General features: G+C 36.7%; 2 protein-coding genes across 2 annotated transcripts; one reads left to right on the forward strand and one right to left on the reverse strand.

Annotated features, from left to right (window-relative positions):
• The first annotated feature begins 2,069 nt into the window (after positions 1 to 2,069).
• LOC103325163 (Remorin family protein) lies at positions 2,070 to 5,672 on the forward strand. The gene is made up of 6 exons (XM_008227308.2): positions 2,070 to 2,385; positions 3,012 to 3,180; positions 3,322 to 4,008; positions 4,180 to 4,615; positions 4,774 to 4,855; positions 5,123 to 5,672. Exons 1-6 carry the CDS (start codon positions 2,356 to 2,358, stop codon positions 5,327 to 5,329), a joined length of 1,611 nt encoding a protein of 536 aa, XP_008225530.2. The 5' UTR covers positions 2,070 to 2,355; the 3' UTR covers positions 5,330 to 5,672.
• A 2,961-nt stretch (positions 5,673 to 8,633) lies between these two features.
• On the reverse strand, positions 8,634 to 15,477 carry ARF6 (auxin response factor 6). The gene is made up of 14 exons (XM_089048937.1): positions 14,274 to 15,477; positions 13,596 to 13,708; positions 13,285 to 13,383; positions 13,143 to 13,199; positions 12,905 to 13,060; positions 12,657 to 12,741; positions 12,310 to 12,400; positions 11,866 to 12,030; positions 11,663 to 11,785; positions 11,435 to 11,507; positions 11,133 to 11,280; positions 9,874 to 11,003; positions 9,528 to 9,718; positions 8,634 to 9,049 (listed from the first exon to the last, which is right to left on the reverse strand). Exons 1-14 carry the CDS (start codon positions 14,314 to 14,316, stop codon positions 8,854 to 8,856), a joined length of 2,670 nt encoding a protein of 889 aa, XP_088905063.1. The 5' UTR covers positions 14,317 to 15,477; the 3' UTR covers positions 8,634 to 8,853.
• Between the last annotated feature and the right edge of the window lie 6,521 nt (positions 15,478 to 21,998).

A 21,998-nucleotide genomic window follows, 5' to 3' on the forward strand; every position in this document is an offset into this window, starting at 1 on the left:
GGAGATAATACTATTCTGCTATTTCTGGCCAAAAGTGATATTATTGCAATATAAATGAAATAGCGAAAAGTAATATTCCCATTCCATGAAACTCTCTCGCGCAACTTTTAGGGGATGAAGGCAAAACAAAGGGTGGTCATTATCAGCATTAATTTATAAGACTAGCTTATAGAATTCTGAACCCCACAAGAGACAACCCCAATGCAACGACCCATCTGACTCTGACTGGACACTATTCCATGTGCAATCACTCACATTCACATTAGCAAATAAAAATGAGTCTGCATTGGACTGGAGCATGTGTTTACCAAAAGTATCTTTGACACTTTGACTGCTGACCTCACCTTCACCCTCAGGAATAATGTTCATTCTTTTTCTTACTCAAATTCATTTTTCATGTTCCTCCAATCACATCTCTTCAACTAATCGCCAATACCTCTGTAACTGTGATTAAAAAACAAACCCTTTGGCATTTTGCCCTTTTTCTTCTTCTTTAATTTCCTTTTATATCAACTATGTCCACTGGTATTATGCCGCTGTTATGGGGGAAGCCATTTGTTTTTTTATTTCCCACCAATTAGGTATTTGTTTATTAATAAAGGATACAAGTTTATTTATTTATTTATCTATAATATTAATGATGTTAGGATATAATTTTAAGAGAAGTGGCAGAGTCTCCTCCCACATCATATGTGCAGAAAATCTTCTGCTAAATACACACATGATCTTGTGGAAGGAGGAAGAAGAAGAAGGAAACAACAAACAACCATCCAATTTCGATTGTACGGATGCAGAAGAAGAAGCCATGCTATCATCAATGTCTAAAATATCTTCCCGTGATTATTAATTGAAAATTTCCTTTTTATTTGGTATATATCAAGGGGAAGAACATACACAATTATGAACTTAAGATCCTTTTTTGGCTAAAGAAAAAGACAACACGCAAAGATTGCTCACTTGCTCATTCCCAACAAGAAAAAACGTAACCTTTCACCATATTAGAGTGTCCTATGGAGCTTTTCAAAGGGTTAAACAATATTGTTGAAAATTAGTGTAAGAAGTAACTGGTTCCGAACTTAATTATGTGATTTTGTTTAGGACAACATAAACCGTAATTGATTTTTAGCACATTACACAAAACCGATGATACCCATTGTTTTATAAACTAGCAATTGGTTTAGTAGTAATCATTTGTATTTAATTAAAGGATATCGATCGTAATGAGTTCAATACATAATTATAACCAATCTATAGTCTATTACGATTACGTAAGTTTGTTCTTGCAAATATTCTACCCTTTTTGAAAAGCAAATCATACTTACTATTTTGACTTAGACTGAGTTTAGTTATATAATTTGCCTCTAGATTCAAATCACCAACTTGTTTAATTGGCTGCCTGCCTTTGGTTAGGTTCATCAACCAATTTCAAATTTCACATGAAATGAAACAGAGGAATTGGGAGAATTGATTTGCAAATGCATTATTAATATAATTTGGTTTTGTTCAAACTTCAGAGTGGAATAATTGGGTGGAGGTGGGGGACCATCGAAAGTTCAAGTAGACAATCAGTCCAAATATCAAGGTGATAATCCATTAAGGGAAAGCTTGATTTATGATAAACTAAAGCAGAATTAGGGGCCACTAATTAGGTGATTAGATTGGCCACTAAACATAATGGTAAATTTTTGTGATTGATTAGTCTGACCCATTTGCTTTCCACAGTAACTATGCAGAGAAAATTGAAATTCTACTTTTCATCATTGCCACTGTTCAAAACCCTCTCTGCCTTTAATCATTTCCATACTTACCTTTGTCCTCTTGGTAAAAAACAATCAAAGAAGAAAAAGAAATATAAATTATTTTAGAGAGTAAAACTGTAAAAAGTCGGCAATTACTCGTTTGGTCCGGTGGAAAAGCCCGCCGACCACCGTTTAAAGAGGTCGGCAAAGAATGGAAGTTACCCGCCGCAGATTTTGCCACGTCATATGAGGCCCACCAGACGTGGGTCCCACTGATGACGTGCCAATATTAGAAATAAGTACAGCACGGCTTGTGTTGCAGAGGAGCTCAACTAAACAAAAGATCATCCCATCTTAATAAGAAGGGAACTGTGAAACACGCCTGTCTTTGTCTGCCTACGAAAAGAGTCAAAATACACACACAGCGAGAGAGAGAGGGAGAAGACTGAGACTCAGATGTTTTCACCCATTTTAAAGGTCTCGCTTTCCTTCTTGTTCCTCCTCTCAGTATGATAATATTGTAGAGAAAAATAGAAACTTCTTACAGAGAGAGAGACAGAGACAGAGACAGAGACAGAGACAGAGGCAAAGAGAGACAGAGTTAGAGAGAGATCTAATGGAGTACGAGAGGATACACAAAGTTCAGGTTAGTTGCTAACTTTTGTGCATGAAAGAAAAACAAAGACCCATGTCCCCTTTTTTTTTCTCAATTTCTTTTGCAGATGAATGGAGCTATTTTTCATGTTCAGTTTTCTCTTTGGTTATGGGGGTTTTTTTTTTTTGGGTGTGGTGGTTGTTTCTAAAAATGGGGTGGTGGGGAAATGAGAAAATGCACACAAAAACCATGAATTTTGATGAAACTGGTTTCATCCTCCACTGGCTTTACAGTATTTATATCCTTACTTCAATTTGGTTTCCCCTTTGCTTCTTCATTGTAATATTTAATTAGTAGGTAATTCTGTTTCTATCATTTATTAATTAGATATTTCTGTTGTTGTTTTTCCTGAGTTTACTGTGTTCAGAGAGGTTTAACTTGACAGTATGAGTCTAGCGGGAACAGAAAAGAACTTGACATTAAGACTTAGGGTGATATGAAGAAGAGATTGTTGATTTTAGAAAGAAAAAGAAAAACTCAAAATCATGAAGTGATATGATTACTAGAGTTTGCTTTATCAGTTGATTCTTTCACAAAGATTATAACTTTTACCGTCTATTTTTATTTGTGGGCTGAAGGGTAATAATGTTTTGTCTCCTTTTTCTTTTCCTTTCCAGACTGGTATTATTTCCCCTAGTAAGCTGAGGATGAAGCTCATGGGGCCACCCCATCATAGAAAGAAGGATGGATCAAACAGTAACTCCTCAAGAACTTCTCCTTCCAAGCTTGATGATTCCGAGTTTTTCAAAAACAGCTTGTTAGACCCCATGAATGGAGACGAGGAAGGTCAGTCTCTCTTATTTGTTTTGATAGTAATTAACTTTGTTTGCCATCAGAACCCTAGAGCATCTGTTGAATAGGTTTTATATGCATTTCTCAGGCTTCTGTTGTCTAAACTGTTTACTCATTACGTGTTATGCTGTCCAGTTGCATCTTCCAGTTTAGAAGTTCTGTCTACAAATTTGTCTAGTGAACCGGCATTGGACCTGAGAGAAAGTGATCAAACTTCTTGCCAAATGAAGGAGTCATTACCACGAGAAAATGGTGATGCCGTTCGTGTTAGATTGCAACAATGTACAAATGGTGACAGTGGTAGTTTGAGTGCAATTCATCCCATGAGAGCAATGGAAGATGAAAATCTTGACTATGACAGTAATGCTAGTTCATCCAGTTTTGAATTTCATAAAGGGGAGAAGTCAGTACATAAGCACATTTCAAGAGCACTCTCGAGAACTATGCCGTCTAAGTGGAATGATGCTGAGAAATGGATAATGAATAAGCAAATTGTACAAGCTAATTTTCCTAGAAAGAGTGCTTTACAAAACCAAACAATTCGGTTGCCGGTGACAAATATGGTGAGGGTGGCTCCGGAGTCTGCTAATTATGATTATAAGCTAAATGGAAGAGTAGCAGACACAAAGCGGGTCGATTTCTGTCAGCCTCCATCACATATTGGATTCGATAAATTCTCTTTTGTTCCTTCTGTACCTCAATCGAGTTCAGGTCAAGCTTGTGGGAATGCTCTGATTGATGCGTCCTCACAAAGTAAAGATTTAATGGAAGTGGGCCACAGGAATTTTCCCTGTTCGAAGACTACTGTCGAAAATAATACAGGTTCACTTTCATTCGCTTAATAACTTCACATTGGTACTTTGTTATGTTATATAAGATTTGTCTTTCTTTAGCTGAGTTACAGGGTGAAGGATTCATGGGAAATTTACAATAACATGTTCAATGTGCAAGCAGAGACAGAGGAATTTAACCTTTGTTTTTCTGTTTATGTAGGCACTGCTGCCATAAGATCAGTCTCAATGAGAGATATGGGAACAGAAATGACACCTATCCCAAGTCAAGAGCCTTCAAGGACTGCTACTCCTGAAGGGGCAACAACCCCACTCCGCAGCCCAACTTCTTCAATCCCGTCAACTCCTCGAAGTGTTGCACCAGCTCCCACACCTAACACTGATGGGGAAGCACAGCCACGAGTTGAAAACAACAAGAAACAATTGTCAGAAGAAGAATTAAAGCTCAAGACAAGGAGGGAGATTGTAGAACTAGGTGTTCAGCTTGGTAAGATGAACATTGCTGCTTGGGCAAGTAAAGATGAGCAGGAGAAAAAATCTGCTGCTGAAAAAATTGATATGGCGGAACTTGAGCGGGTTGAATTTGAAAAACGTGCAGCTGCATGGGAGGAAGTTGAGAAATCTAGACATACTGCAAGGTTTCTTCTTTAACCCAATAACCCACATACTTTGAGAAATTCGATTGGATCACTTTTTCCTTTTCTTCCTAATAGAGAACTCTTTTGATTTTGTACTATAAACCATGTGCATATGTTCTACCATCCTAACATAACTAGAGAATGCTAATATTTCTCAGATATAAGCGTGATGAAATCAAAATCCAAGCATGGGAATGTCAGCAGAAGGCAAAACTAGAAGCAGAGATGCGGAGAATAGAGGTATTGCATCTTTACTCAGCACAATTGTTCTATCTTTAACTCTGAAACCTTTACCACTGTTTCTGTTGAATTGTGTAATGTAACTGATTCAGTGAGCTCCACTTTTTAATTCTATATCCAGCGATTGGAAGAGTCTTGTAAATTATGCTTGCTTGACCTCTCTGTTAATTGTGTTTCATACTTTACAATGATTTGTTTTTTACATGGAGGGTTGTGTAGATGGAAACTTTTATATGTCATAACTAATTTAAGAGGACCTCTTGTTAGGCTCAAGTTGAGCAAATGAGATCACAAGCACAATCCAAGATGGTAAAGAAGATAGCGTTAGCTAGGCAAAGATCCGAAGAGAAACGAGCAGCAGCTGAAGCCAAGAAAAATCAAAACGCAGAAAAAACTGCGGCTCAAGCAGAATACATCCGCCAGACTGGACGAATGCCATCATCTCATTACATTTGTTGTGGTTGGTTGTCATAAACCAGAGAACATATAGAGCAGAAGACATTGCTTTTTCATGCAAAGCTTGGCAGAAGTGACCTCTTGTATGTGTTCGGGACACACCATGCTTCAAGAAGTGCTGTTGTGCATGCTAATCAAATTTGTATCTACAGAGCAACCAGAGTGTGTTACTTGTTACATGAAGTGAATTTTTCAAAAGATGCATATGAATGTTAAGCATATATCTTCCATCATTGTTTGCACACATCTAAGCTCTCTTCCCTACTTTCTGAGAGAGAAGTGTGAGGGAAGAAGATACTAAATAGTATAAGTTGAGTGAATGACAATACTTGCAATGAAAATTTTAGCCTATAATTTGATATGTGGATTCGGTTAAAGAGAGAGGAGACAAAGGAGAAACAGGAGAGTGATCAAAGAGTTGAGAGAAAGAGAAACCAACAACAGCTATTTCAAATTATTTTTGGTTCTGTTTCTACTTTTTCTTTTGTGATGAAGCTAAAGCCCGTTTGATAATTATTTCAATTTTAGTTTTTGGTTTTCATTTGTTTTGCTAGAGTAGAGAGGAAAATGAGTGAGAATGGGAGTGAGGATGAGATAAGAGAGAGGATGAGAAGGGAAGAGGGGAGGGAGGAGGAACAAAAGTGAAATAAAAACTTGAAAGTAAAAACAACTTCAAATGGATTTCAGTTTTCACTTTTGTCACTCCTTCATCCTTCCTCTCATCCTCCCTTTTCATCTTCTCTCTCAATCTCATCTTCACTCTCATTCTCCTTCTTTTTCCTCTGTACTCTAACACAAAAAATGACAACTAAAAACTAAAATTGAAATGGTTATCAATATCAACGGGGACTAACTTTATCATCACCATTTCTGGGAATGGTGGTTTTTGTCACTAGACTGACGAGGGTGTTTGTAGCTATGAATTCTTCAAGGTTAGTTTAGCTCATGTTCAGCCCACCACCATCAAATTGGGTTAGTCTCTGGACATACAAAGCATTGAAAGGCAGCCCAAAAATATAAAAAGTATTCTTGATCCGGCAAGTCCTAAGCCCTTTGGTGCCCATTTCCGCTTGAAATTTGTTCATGCACATCTTTCTTTCTTTTCTCTCACACTTTCTTCTGATTCTTGTTAAGTTTTATCATTATTATTACTAATCCTACTTTGTATGAAATAATTATTCCCACTTCATATGACAAAGGGTTTACCTTTGTGTGTTATTTAATCAAACTCCACATGCTTGTGCACACCCCTAGAGTTGGAGCTCTTTTTAAATTGGGTACCTTAACTTGAAAGACCTCTTTTTATATTTGTCACCCCCCATGCCCCAGGCCAGGCCACATAACCTAGACACCTCTAGGCATGCTGCAAACATGCTAAACATCCAGTAAGCATTCACTTTTTGAAACATGTTTTCAACTAAATTTAAGAATATTTCCCTGCATACTATGGGTCTACAAAACCCACCTACATTATTGATTTTGAATCGGAAATTACAAAGGTGGTATTAAGTATTAACGGCAGAAACAAACTTTTTGTGAGTTCTGTTTATGTTTTGCAGGACCAGAAATTTGCTTTCAGTTCATACCATCCCATGTGGACCAAGGGATGCCCAATTCCATGAGGGGTAATCCCTACAAATTATACAAGGGAAATTTTGTTTCACAGTAACACGTTGTACTTTACGCAGTGTTATGAATTAAGATATGAACCCTAACCAAGTATATTGTTTTAATAATTGTATATGTTTTGTCATTTGGGTGGACTTGTAGCACCATATCTACATGCTATCATATGGTATTTCCGTTACACAATAATGTATCCATAATCATGAATTAGGCACCAATAATAAACAATCTCCCTGTGATCATGAAACTGTCAGGATCATGACTCTATGAAAACTTGGCATTACCATAATATTAGAAGAGAAAAAAAAAATCCTATAGAAGATATTCAAATCATAGTGCATAGAAGTATTGGTATTAATTTCCTCCTCCACAGGTTGGACTGAGGTTTAATTCAGGTAGACACAAGAAAAATGGGCAAGAGAGAAGCTCATCTTGTCTGTGTTAAAGAAGATGGGGACTTTGATTTGGTCATACTGTGGAGATGACAGAGCAAGGGTCATGTAAAAAGTGTAGTCATACAAATTATTACAGTGTCAGATCAAGAAAAAAGTCCCTGCCGATAATATAAAGTGAGTTTTGAATTGTGGGGGCTTGTTTGCATTGCCAACCAACCTACCCTTTATTGGTCCTCTCCGAGCCCTATTATTGTTGATGGTGTGCCCTACCTTTGTCACCATTCCATCCCTCAAGAAATCCCGTCTCTGCACACTACACACAGACCGCGCCCACAACATGCATCAAAAAGCCCAAACCTTTCATATCTATTTTACCTTTACACAGTGACCACTGACCATCCAGTCCAGTCCCGCACTGAAAAAAACCAGAGTGCTCAACTATAACTTTGCCTCTCTTTTTCGAGAAACACTTGTGTAGAACGGGAATAATACTGTTTTGTCATTTTCGATCAATCACAATATATTACGCATGACAACTTTTCACCTGATATATCATAATTGACCGGGGATAACTTTTCACACAAGTTTTTCTGCTCTTCCTCACCCAACGTGATTAAAGAATTGGAAATGATACTCCATCCCAATTTGTAAGATTTGAGAAAGCAGAGTTTGCAAGGGACTTTTAACTCAAGTAAGAACGATGTGCATAAAAATAAAAATAAAAATCTTAAAAAGAAAAAGAAAAAACAAGACTCAAGGACGACATGCAATGCCGACACCACATATGGGTCCTCAAATAATTGTGGATAAAAAGAAAACATTAGTAGTCATGATATTCGATTTTTGAATGCCCATGTGGATGGATCATCTGTGGATATGAACATGAGGAAGAACCCTGATATGCAATTACAGCGTCACAACAAAAAAGAAGCAAACTTGAACATGCAGACATGTACTTTTTCCGGCTCACATACAAACAGAGAGAGACATTCAAAGTTTCAGCATTTCAGAGGAAAAAAGGGAAGAAAAAGATGAGTAATTGAAAGCAAACGTGGGGCTTCATACGTTTGTCTTCCACAGAACTTTCGAACCAAACAAGGCTGTCAAATTAATGGAAGCAAAGAGAGTTGCTTTCCACGCCTAGCTGGTAATATAGACCCATCACATGGCATTTAAGTCTTAGAAGTACTGTCAGAATCAAGACAGGGTCAAAGTATACTATTAACATTTTCCAGTACTTCATGTCTCAGCATTATGTAAACTCTTATCAGAAATATACTGCAATATGCTTGTTAAGGCTATTTTCACAAACATTAATAACCTGATACATATATGTATTGTAGTATTTCGACAGAAGGAAATAACAAAAAATATATATGTATCACTTAATTACAGTATTAGCTTATATATAAAACTAAGGTCTTGAGCTAAGTATTAGGCATCCCTTCCCACTCTAAAAAGGGTTGGAGGAGATGCAAATATTACATAAAGAGAGAACGGTATATTAACCGGTTAAGTCGTTCAATACTCGAGTGACCCCACGGATGTTATCCCACTCAAATTTCTTGAATCCTGCCGGCTTCCATAGTCGTCGCAACTATTGTTTGAGAGCCTCTGAGTTGGGACTGACTTCAGAAGGTCTAGGCCTCGTTTTCCCATTTGCTGCACTTCATGTGGTGAGAGTATTTTGATACACCACACACTATTTACAAACTCCCTGGTATCAGCATAAAATCAATGAATCAAGAGTCGGCTAATAACCGAATTTAATTGCAAATTCCAAAATAAAGACAAACAATTTGGGTTTTTTATGATGTGCCAGAAAGTTTCACTGTCAAGTGGTCAATGTTTCAATTGAGCCCAAATAGATGCAAGTCATTGGTTACAAAATCCTAGATAGCGTGAAAGCTAACTCTGGTCTTGTGGGGAGTGTCGTATTTGCAAATGCCTAGCAACACGGAAATAAGTCTTTCTTTCTTAGCAGAATAATAAAACAAAGACAAAAATACTAACAAGTTTTCTCTACAACCCCTAGTCTTAACTCTTCACAACTTATAGCAATACAAACTCTTGTATTAAGTCTTTCAAAGTTCAGACTAGGGCACCAATTTTAAGACAAGCATCCTACAATTCATAGCTAGGAGAATATGCCTAAAGTTTTCAACCAAAAAATAGTGATAGAAGTGGGAACTCACGGCCAGGGGTCATCCCCGAGAAGAAGAACATCATTCTCCCGGTCAACAAATACAAGCTGCCAGCCTGATCTCACAGGGTCCTCCAACTCGCCTTCAAGGCCAAACATACGAGCAAGCTCACCGCGCAGCTCATGGTAGCTGCTGAACTTGGTAATATCCAGTGACCTCCCGAAGGACCCTGACTTGTAAACCTGCAAATAATTATGGAGTTTGTTTAAAGGACGAGAATGAAGACAGACTGCTTAAGGCCACTATCAGATCACTTATAATTGAAAAATTCCTCACAAAACTAAATAAACCAAAAGATATCAAAGAGACAAAACTTCAAAAGGCCACTGCAACTTACCTTAACAAAATTATTGTTTAGTGTGTTTCCATGGCCCACATTTTCTGGAGACTGCAGGAAACCTGATTCATCAATGCAACTGGAAGGTGTAACTGCTGGATTAAGTGAAAAATCAGTGCCTGTAGTACTCAAGTAATTTGGAGGAAAATGCATGGTTGTAGAGTCACTATCGCTGCCAACTCCTCTAAGGTTTGACATCCCATTCTGCATTAGAAGAGATGATGACTCTATATTGACACCAAACAAAAGATGGCTTTGTGGATCAGTGCTCCCTTCTTGGTCTATTGAGCACTCTCTCCCAGGAAACGGTGGCAACGAAATAGAATTCTGAGATATAGTAGTCTGGGGAGGTCCCAACTGTTCCACATGCGGCAGAACACATTGAGAAACTCCAGAAGAAAGAAGAGGTTCAATTGCAGCCCGCTTTGATGGCCATGCGCCAGAGGATACTAATTGATTGGTTCTAGGCAGGTTGAGAAGGTGGGATGGTTCATCCTGTGGAAATGAACCCATGAGACTGTGCAAGGGAGATAAAATGGTGCTGGTTGCAGGGTTCCCATTAGAATCAGAAAAACTCTGTTGCTGGCATAGAGAGGTGGCGACTTGCAAAGACGGTGACTGGGATTGAGAGGCAGAAGAAAACTGAGTCATGGCAGAGACAGCACTTGGAATCTGCTGATGATCAACTAGCTGCTGTTGGTTACTGAAAGAATTCTGATGCTGCAGTTGCTGCTGAAGAAGGTGCGACTGAGTTTGAGTCTGAGGCTGTGACTGACGATGGTTTTCCTGAACACTTTGGAGAAAGGCTTGTTGAGATTGAGATTCTTGCACCATATGGGGATGCATCAAGGCAGTAGACCTGCTAGGTAGGCTTTGGGGTTGCTGGAACTGCAGAAGGGATGTAGGAAGCGGTCTGGAAGGATCCACTGCCCTCATCTCTTGAAGTGCAGCAGCAGCCATAGCTTGGTACATGTCTGTTTGCAAGCCAATCATGGAGGCATCAAGCCTCGGCTGCATGTATGGTGTGACCCCAATGCCAGGAAAGTTCAGAGATTGGATTCCACGGTCTCCATTATCTCCTCGAAGCCACATAAGTTGAGAATTCATGCCAAGATCATCATCCCTGATACCTGAGAGAACAAAGGAGGCAAGTAGAGAGGAAAATAAATTATTAAATGATTTTTGTAGTGCATCAATGCAAGTAGATATAAACTAGAGGAGCTGAAATTAGCCCTGGATGTAGCAGTAAATGAGCATACCATGGAAAGAGGGTAGTCCAGGTGGCCACGGTCGCTTAAGCCTAAGTGGGAATGGAGATGGATACATGGGGAATGTTGTTAATGGCTCAATCTCCCACAGTGAAACTCTTGGCTGCCTCTCCCCAGCAGTGGATTCATCCCAACCCACCTGAATTAAGTGAAAAAATAATAAATTTCCAGCAAAGTTATAAAAGATATTAGGTAATATCCTGAAATAACTACATCTATCAAACTAAATAGTCACTTTGCAGTTAATCTATCTAGCAAAGTTATACATAGATATGAAATTAATCTCAACAAACCTTGACTGAGCGCCAGTGCGAATTAGGCCACCGAGGATCTAGGTCACTTATGCCAGTTATTGTTCCCATGTAGCTGATAACATATAATCGTCAGCTATCAATCAATAACATTTATAACTTCTACAATGAAATTCATATAAAGGACGACAGCAGTCTTCAATGTATTGAAATCCCATCTCGTTATTTTGAATTATTCTATTTATATAGATTATATAGATAATTCCCTACCGGCGGACACTTGATTCTTCTGTTTCGAACAACATTCGAAAACGCATCCCAACAGAAATGCAAGTATGATAGACTGCTTTGATGTACTTGGTCAGGGGAATAACGAACTCTGATGGGCTAGCCCTACACGAAAGGTGCTGTAAATATTAAGGGAAGCAATGAACCCAAAAGATTTGATATCATCAGTCTGCAGAGACTCATACCTTGGATTATAAAATATGGTGAAACGACTATTTGTTGCCGCTGCGTGAGCTGCGGCAGCAAGAAGTCCCAAGTGCATGCTGTCACTTGATAAAACTGATGAGGGCATCACAGTTTGTGGTCGGTTGGCTCTCCGGATACCAAGGAGTAGTTGATTCTTTTCATTCCTGAAGCAGGCAAAAAACAAGTACGATAAGCATTGCAAAACATCACATAACTTAAGGTGAATCATATGCTCAGATACATATGACAAGCCAAGATAAAAAGTTAAAAGGTTTTTCATGTCATAGAAATACCATCCATTGCAGCAAGATAGTTTGAGGAGAGGGAGAAACGCAGGGAAGAAAAAATCAAATAACTCAAAAATGCATAGACAAAAGCAGAACACTGGATCGTGCCAGCCAAGCCAAAAAAGACATACAGCAGAGAATAAGTGAACAGCCTACCAGATGAAAAGAACTGAATCTCCAGCAACAAGTCTTTTAGCACTCACAAAGACACTCCACCCTGTAGTAAGGAGGTGCCTTTTGGGCTGGCCTGAAATATAAAAAAGTCAACAACCATTCCAATATGCATATTATAGAATGGAAGTCTTGTCAACATGGTAGTTCCATAATTCAAGTCAGAAAACCAGCAGAATGGCTGGAGAGCATCAACAAATGTATAATGAGGTGTAAACTCGTACTCATCTCAAATCAAACTTGATTCTCACTGTCTACTTCACTCATTCAAGATTTTGAAGAGAAATTGAAAACTTTCTTCATTTTTCATGAAAAATACTTAGAATACTCACCACGAAAAATGTGTCTAAACTTCCATTCATTATCATGAAGATCCCTCGCAATTAACTCTTGCGCTGGCGGTTGTTGGGAGAAATCCTGCATGTCAAAGTTCATGAACTCAGAAACAAAAAGGAGATAATGGAACCAGGGAAAATTCTATAATGTGTAGACAGGAAGCAAGTGCCAGAACTATTGCACGAATTGCAGCAATTAGCTTAAAATTGATGGCCGTAATCCATGTAGTAATTAGAGAATTTACCAATGGAGGAAACACTTTTTCAGCTGCCCGACGAGGAACAGAGAAACCACCATGGGTACTTGTGTCACTAGCTGTCAAGGTTTTACAAAAATAATTTGTTGGCTGTTTGTTTGGGTTGCCCAACCCCGCTGGGAGGTACCCATCCTTTTGCTCTTGCTGCAGAGATGAAGGTTATTTACAATGAGAGCAATCAACAAGATCAATAACTCCAAAAGCCAGTTAAGGCAAAGTGGCATACTGGACTTAGCGGTTGCAAGGTCATCTGTGCATATACTTCATCTGTCTCAACATCGGCCTGAAGTTAACAATATTTAACCTTTAGAAACCTGCATATAGGAATTTTCAAAACCAAAACTAACCAAATTATAAGCAAGCCTTACATGCATTGTCACATTGTGGAGTTGACAGATAAGTTGTGGAGGTAAGCTTGGGTAGTTGGGGATATGGGCATCCACTTCCTTGTTGGTTGATGCAGCAACCTACATTATGAAGCACTTCAGTTTGCATAGGAGGAAAAAGAACAAAAAAATATATTACATTTGCAGAACACTGATCACACAAAATATGACATTTGTTGCCAAAAAATTAGACAAACAAATTCATCCTTTCACTAAGGTAAATTGGCGATATGTAAATAAATCTGCTTCAACCCGTTATTGCAAAGCAGAACAGACGAAATTATTACACAAACCTGTTCACTGTGACCTTGAGGAAAATAAACTACACGGCTCCCAACAGCCGGTAAAGAAACAAGAGGACCCGCACAAGCATGCCAAAGTTCAGAATTCAAAACTCTCTTCTCCCCTGCAAAATTCAATTCAGCAAAATAAATACCCATAAAGAACAAGACTTGGTTTCAGAATATGATTATAAAGCCACCAATTAGAGAATCTAAAGAATGTTTAAATGGCATTCAAGGGCCTCATCAAGAGGGAAATAAATTTTCCGTCAGTATGACCTGGAACTCATGGTAAACGACCAAATTTCACACTAATTTTTGAAGTTTACGATGATTGTGACAAGATATAAATTAAACCCCAAGCATAAGAAAAAGACAGAAACTGATAAAGTAATCCAAATCAAGCCACTGCCAGCTGAGAAAATGGAGGAAAGAGAAGATACGGAACAGTATATATTAAGCTTGATGAAATTTTGGTCTCCAGGAGCAAAAAGGAGAAGTAGAAAAGAGAGAGAGAGAGAGAGATGATAGCTTAATACAACTAACTGGAATTATCTGGCTAATTTGGGTTATCAACATCCCAAATCTTAATTCATACAACATATTAACCATATGACTCAGTTTAACATCCTGACAAAAGAGAAGGAAAATACACACAGAAAAGAATTCTACAAGCAACATTCAACATACCTTCCTGGGATTGAGGACTAAAACCAGCAGATGAGAGCCTCATCTATGCAGAGATTCAAAAACGTCGAAAGCCTGAATTTGAGCGCACAAAAAACTATTCAAGCCCGCTCTCAATCACAATAATTTAACACCAAAATTCACCCAAAGTGCTGGACAGTCCTTTTCTTCAGCTCCCTTCTTTTTACTGCATAAAATCATATCTTCACCGGCCAAAATCCCTTCAAACCCCCAAAAGAAACAAACTTCATGCACAACTTTGTCAGGAAACTACTAAAGCATGAAGCTTCATATTCATGCAAAGATAACCATAAGAACCCTCAATACCCCCACTTCTGTAACTTCAACCGAAACCGGTTTCACTACAAAACACAATCAATTTCAGCCTCATTCGCACTTGGTCAACCTCAACCACACCCCCCAAAATGTCCAATCTTTAATTAAAGTCTTCATGCCACAATCTTTTAACAAACCAACCTCAACATTTGAGACTCACTTACTCCCACCTCTAGCACAAAGCTTCATAGTCACAGCTTTACACTCCCTAGATAGCTCAATCTCAAAAACCAAGCATTTACGGCAACAACCCAACAAAACCCACGAGCCTAAAGACCCAATAGTGCTAACAGAAGCACCAGATCTCAGCCTCAGAACACCAAAGCTTGTGCCACCAATGAAAACCAGAAAGGACCAGATCTCAGACCATAAGGAACCCAAAAGAAAGCAAGACACAAGCACACAGCCTATGCATTATTCTGAGAGCAAATTGAAAGCTACGTGATGATCACTCTGCATAAACAGCCTAACAGATAACAGAAACAGATATTCTTCAAGAAAGAATATATGCATATAATAGAATCCGAGAGTTGGGTTTGGTTTCCAGTTTTCAAGTAATGGATGGAAACACAAGGTTGCTCGGTCAGGTATGCGGTGGTGGTGATTGTTCTAGTACACTACTAGTGCTTGCTGGCTTTTGCCACTATTGCTTTACCTCTCTCTCTTTTCTCTCTCTGCTCTGCTCCAATCAATCAAAGCACAACCGCCATTATTTTTGGCTGTCTTTTTTATACCATGGGAACAAGTAATTAAAGAAAGACTTTAGAGACAGTATGAGAGAGAAAGTGTCAGATTTTTTGAGAGAGAAGGTTTTGCAAATTTTTCTTTGTTCCTTTTGATTGATGGGCGGGTTACCCTTTCTTTTCTTTTCTTTTTCCCCGCTAGCGGTGATTTATGCAGTGAAATAAAAATGGGCACGATGGTGATGGTTTTTGCAGAAATACCCTTGAAAAGCAGAGAGAGTGGAAAATGTTCAAGCATGAAGAAAACAGTTCGAAATTGTTTTAACATGCATGGATTGATTAGATAGCACTATACACTTAAAGTATGGTGATAGGCTCATAGCCGATAGCTGTGGCTTTTCAATTTGCAAGTTGGTCGAGATGGGCCAACACGGATTCCATCTTCACATTATATTTTTAAGTGCTTAATTTAATTTGTGCCCATATTATGTCTGCGACCAAACTTCGACTTTAGCTGCAAAGTGAATATGCAATAACAAAAAATTGCAATAATAGGCCTAGCCCTAGTATGTGAAAGTCCATGCATTTTTCATAACATCTTACCCTTTGAATCCTGTTGGGGAAACAGTGAATATGGCATCTAGGGTCATTATAGAGTGTGATGTTAAGCGATGACGACGTAAGTAGATAAATTTTATTATGTATTGTACTTGTACAGACGATCTGAGTCGTATTAAAGAATATAATTTGTAATAATCGTAATATAATATGATTCTTTGTGTTGAAGGATTCGCCTTACATAAATTCGAAAAATTCCTAAAGGCTTTTAAGAAATATATGAGAGATGTTTAGTAAGAAAATCATAATAATGGGAGATTAACGTCTTGAACTATAGTTGGACAAAGAGAAGTGGGCAGGCAGCTATGATCATTTGTGAATTTTTCTTTGAAAAAAAGGCAATGATTTCCTCACTTCTATTTTATCCACTTACACTCCTTTTTAGTTATAAACAATGAGTGTAAGTGGATAAAATAGAAAAAAAAAAAAAAAAAGTGGAGAAATTACCACTCTAAAAAAAAGTTCTACAAGACTAGAGGAGATGTTGGGTTAAAACTTACACGAATGGAATTTTTGGCGCTTCCTCATTCATGGTCTTCGTCTTAGACTTTAATCTCTCTCCCATTCTAATTCTATGGGCTCGGGTATAAGACAAAAAATGTTAATTAAAAAAGAAAGGAAATTACACGAAAGCTCTGAAAAGGAAAATAAGAGAACATAAGGAAAAAAATGTTATTTGGAGACTGGACTAGCATGTTAAAACTACACACCATATTAAGACTTGTAATTCTGAGAGAAAATGCGCATGCATGCATAAGACCGTCTGGTTCAATAATTTTTACTGTTATATAAGTGATAGTCTAAATTACGAAGGAAAATAGGGTCTCTCATAAATATTACTAAGGTGTTAAAGGAGTTCAAACTCAAGATCACTGATCTACAAATCAAGATTGTTTTCCACTAGACTATAGAGCTCGTTGGCAAATCCCTTCTGTTAACATGGTTGATAATAAATTTTAATATGATCATATTATACGTAAGCGTTACGTCAAAAGTCAAACGAATGAGCGTTTATAGTTTTGACATACGGGAGCTAAACTCTATTTATTTATTTTTGGTCGATTCAAAGACTAAACTCTTTAAGCCTTAAATCGCATGGGTGCAAAGTGTAGTTCATCCTTAAATAAATTTTTGTTCTAATTTCTGAACAACAAAAAGGATATTTAAAAAAATAAAAATAAAAACTAATTATTAAAGAACATGCATGACTCACGTTTATTGGTTCAGCTTCGTAATTCCGATCCATTTTGGGGGTGTATTAACGGAATCTGATGATCGTACGGATAACTGAGGGAATCGCGTACATAAACAGAAGGGAACAGGACGAATCCTAACCTTTCACTGGGCAGAAAATGGGTCCAGTGGGATTATGATGAGACATGACGGAAAAACTATTGCGTTTCGTATTGGTCACTGTCATCCGTACGGTGAACTCTACCACAGACAATACGTTACCCCACACGTTATTACATTATTACTACTACAGCTACAGGAGACGTCAGTGGCAAAATTGTAAAATCGATCCTCGCTGTGAAATGGTTGTCACAGAATTGGATAAATCTATCATTTCCTTTCTATTTCTTTTATTTTTGGTTGACATTGTCTTCCTTTTCATCTCCAAATTTATAATTTCAGATTTCAAAGGATAAACCCATTAAATACTACTAAAGAAAAAAATAAAGTTTTTTTCTTAATTAATTAAAATGCTTAACTCGTTCTTTTTTAAATTCACGCACTCCTTATGCGAGTGTATATAAATTATAAAATATTCAATTTAAAGTGCATATGACCCAAAAAAAAAAAAAGGTCAAAATATTAGCATTACGAAGGCCCCTATAAATTTAACATCATATTGTATACATTTTATGTGCGCGTGTAAGATCTTCGGATCTTTCTAGTTAGAGCTTATGATTTTGCATTTTAACTCGAGACTCAATAAAAATTCAGCTAACATCCGACTCAATCCAGTGTGTCTGTAACATCATGGTAGATCTAATTTAGAGCGTGACCTACCTCTCTACTCCCTAGTGAGGACTCATATTCGATAACAAGAGGATGAAACTCCTGCATCTATAGAACACAATAGACTTGCTTGCCTGCATGTGTTTTATTATGCCAAAAATATACATCGGATATTAACCTATATGAGTCCGGCACACCAGTTTGACCCGACCCGAATACACTGACCCCACATGCCATGTATTAAGGATATATCAATATCATGGTATTTCACACGGCAATAATACCTGTAAAATAGGAAAAAAAAATTCCTAATGTTAATTTGATGACTCCATTTGTCAAAAGAAAGGTCCACACGTAAAAAGTATGATATCAATTTGAACAGAAAGTTCCACCAACAAAAAAATTTGAACAGAAACTGGCCAAATCATAAATCACAAAAAATAAACGATATTAGAGAGGAAAAATTAAATACGGAACTTCGAGTACATAGATAACTTATATTAACCATTTGAATTACAAAACAAGTAATGTTTTGCAGTACATAGGATACGTTAAAGCATCACCTTCAAAAAATTCCAAATTCTAGTGTACATGTGAGCATTTGTAGCTTCATGGAAGGATAAGAGATGTGCCCTTTAAATCTTTCATTTTCACTTACAACTCAAGCCACCATTGTTCTAATTTTGGCAAAGAAGCCAAAGCCAAGGCCATCTATATATGCAGATTTTGGCAGCAGAGGGGAACATGGCATGTCTTGTTTCTCTTGTGAATTGAAAGGATGTTGGTTTTGTTCATGCATTCAAACTCATTGTTCCCTGTAAATTTCCAATTGCATGCATAAAACGAGATTTTATTTCTGGAAAAAATCTGAATCTGAATTAAAACCCTTCATCTCTTGAGAAATATATTTTAATATACCATCAGAAAGTCGGCACCTCATATTTTCAATTAAATTCCCGTCATTTTCAGTTTGGCATATAAACAGGTCCATTATATATCTAATCGGATTTCATCTGGGAAAAGTACAAAACTTGAGAGGGAGAGTGTACGAGCATTGGATGCATGCACTGGGCCATGCATATCTATATGTATATTCTTCCAGGAGATTAGGAGCCAGCCAAGAAGCAGCTAGCAAAAGTTTAACCCTTAACACACAACCGACACCTTAGAAAAAAAAAACTGTATCAAACATTGTTCAATTAATGCGTTACTGCAGCTTGAAAGATTTGAGAGAATGTCAAAATCTATATATATGTTCATCTTCCACCCAACATAACACAAATTTGACTATTCGCCGTTAAATTAGTCTCTCATGATAAGTATGCATACCTAAACTATTCCACTTGCCCCCATGTGAGAGTGAGAGCTAACTAAGAAACTATTTCAAATGAGTGGTACGTCTATTGGTTTTGTTTTTCAAGAGGCGAGTTTGGTGCTCGTAGACTAGTTCGTTTTGCCTTGTCTTTACCTGATGCATCTCTGTGGTATTGGAGGATTCTCGCTATATCATTCAAGATACCCTAACTAAACATTCGTTTTGAAAAGAAAAAAAATTAGGTTTGTTATTATTTGTGATTAGAAGCGGGAAATTTTTTTTAAAAAAAAAATCACAAAAGGGTGGGATTTTGCTTAAAAGAGATGATACTGCCAAGTAGCTGTAAATGCAAAAGGTTTAGACCAAATCACACTAACATAACATATATACTCTTTCAAATGATATGGATTTGAATTGTAGCTGAAGTGGAGAATAATACCGTCCCTGTCAAGTTGTAATCATATTCCTAATCAAATCATGTTTAGCTTTTGATATCCAATGAAGCACGCAATTTAATAAAGAAAACCAAGGTGCCCAAGTTTTTCTTTTTGTTTCATCCTCTCAAATTATGAGCAAAAAGAAAAATTAAGCAACTTTTTCCTTTGCGGAGAGAGTTTGTTCTTGAAAATTTTCTAATTTAATCCGAATATTCAAAAAGTATATGTTCCCTATATATGTCCAATGAAGGCCAAGATGTGACAAATGTAAAATATGATTTATTTTAAAATAAAAAACTAATTCACCTTTATTTCACAAGATTATTACATACATAAACTTTGGCAAACCTCAGATTATACCTACATAGGTGCAAAATCATTTTTGTTATTTTGTAACACAAAGGGCTCATTTGTGAGTGATTTTGGGAGGATCAGAATTACTTATTGGGAGAACTACCTCTCACGTGCTTCTCCATATAATCACTTATTTTGGGAGTGTTTTTGCAAGAGCTAAGATGTTTTTTGACAACTGAAAGCGTTTTTGATAGTGTTTGACAGAAAAGTTTAGAAACGCTTCATGGAGAAGTACATGTTATATGCTTCTTCAGGAAGCACTTGGATTTTTTTAATTAAAATTCAAGATTTTTATAATAAAAGTGCATTTGTTAGAAGCGCTTATAAGCAGAAGTACTTCCTAGAGAAACAATTCAAAATGAGCCCTAAGTGATTTTGGGAAGAAGCACAACCATGTGTTTCTTCATAAAATCACTTAAAACCACTTTTTATATATATATATAAAGAAATGATTCTCTATAGAACTTATTATTGACACATTTAAAATCACTCTCAAACGAGCCCAAAATCAACTATAAATGTAGAATTAATACTATTAAAAAAAAAAAAAAAAAAAGGGGGCAAGTATAGGATCGTATTATTTATCCACTATTTGTACAAGTATATGTCAAAAATTTAGCATCAATTTATGGATTCTATTATTGCGTGGCATTTGAAAACAAGCATCTAGTTGCTATCAAGTTGAAAGCCTAAACCTACCCACCTCCAAACCATCACATCATGAGTACGAGAAATTAGGAAAAAAAAATATTGGACAAGAGAAACACCACCGACTCAAGTTGCTTATATATAAACTTGAAGATATATGTTGTATTGTAATTATAGACAAAAATTCAAATTTTTATATATATTTAAATACAAGCGATAATTTTATAAAGAAAATAAAATTTTTAACACACACTACTAAGGTGTCGTGAAAGTTCGAATCTGTAACCACTAATATATAAGTGAATGTCATTTTCTATTGAGCTAAACTCCGTTAACATAAATACAATATTTTTTATTGAGAGGATATTGAGGACGGTATGGGATTTCAGTGAGAGTAGGGTCCCTTGCTTGAGTTAGCCGAATTATTAAGGACCTCTTGTATGGCCAGAATTCCAAAATTAATGAACGTGTCTCGCAAGTAGATCAGACCCCGACAATTGGTAGGTCCTGAATAAATGGATGAGAAAAATTAACACATCAAAGGCATTTTCTACGATTTTATTCTGCTTGGGTTAATTGATGATAAAATTACTGTTATTTTTATTTTTAATATTTTAAAAACTTCATAAGTCAATTGATTTGAATCCATGTCTGTATGCACGTGATCGCATTAACAGTTTGATTGAAGAATTTCAAATACATTATACATGGATTCTTTTCTAAATATTCTAATTACAGTACTAAATTGTATTAATTTTGATGTTAGATTGCTCCGTTATTGTAATGACTCTTTTTGATTAGTTTGTATGAGCCCTTTATAGCTAGTGACTTTTTTAGCTGAATTATAAATACAGTTCCAGAGTTTTAAAAAACCAAAAAAAATCTAACTATAGTATATATTTGGTAATGAGAGCTGGGGCCTCAGCTGGTTCCTTTTTTAATTCAATGCCTAGTTTGGGAATATATTTATGTGTATTCTAGCTAGGAATAAAATTTCTTCAAACAGATTGTGTTGGAAGCTCGAATGGATGAGGATCCAACTCATTTGGATTTGGAAGAAAAAATTAAAATCGTGATTAGAGTAGTGCTATATTAATCGAAATTTGTTACGGTACGAAACTATATTTAATGTAAAATTACGTGGTTGAAAAATTGATGAGTTCATTATAATTGTAAATTTACGTGGTTGTAAAAGTTAAATTGACGATTTCACTACAATTAATTGAATTGTGTTGTGATTAAATAAGAATGACATTGGTTTAATGAAAATTTAAAGGAAATATCTATACTTGGGGAGAAAAACTTACATGTAATACTATGACAATCGGTATCCAAATCTATCACATATTGCCATATTAGAAAGTTGGTATCCCAT

Source organism: Prunus mume, linkage group LG3 (genome assembly GCF_029339155.1).
Source record: "Prunus mume cultivar Tortuosa linkage group LG3, ASM2933915v1, whole genome shotgun sequence".
NCBI classification, from domain to species: Eukaryota; Viridiplantae; Streptophyta; class Magnoliopsida; order Rosales; family Rosaceae; genus Prunus; species Prunus mume.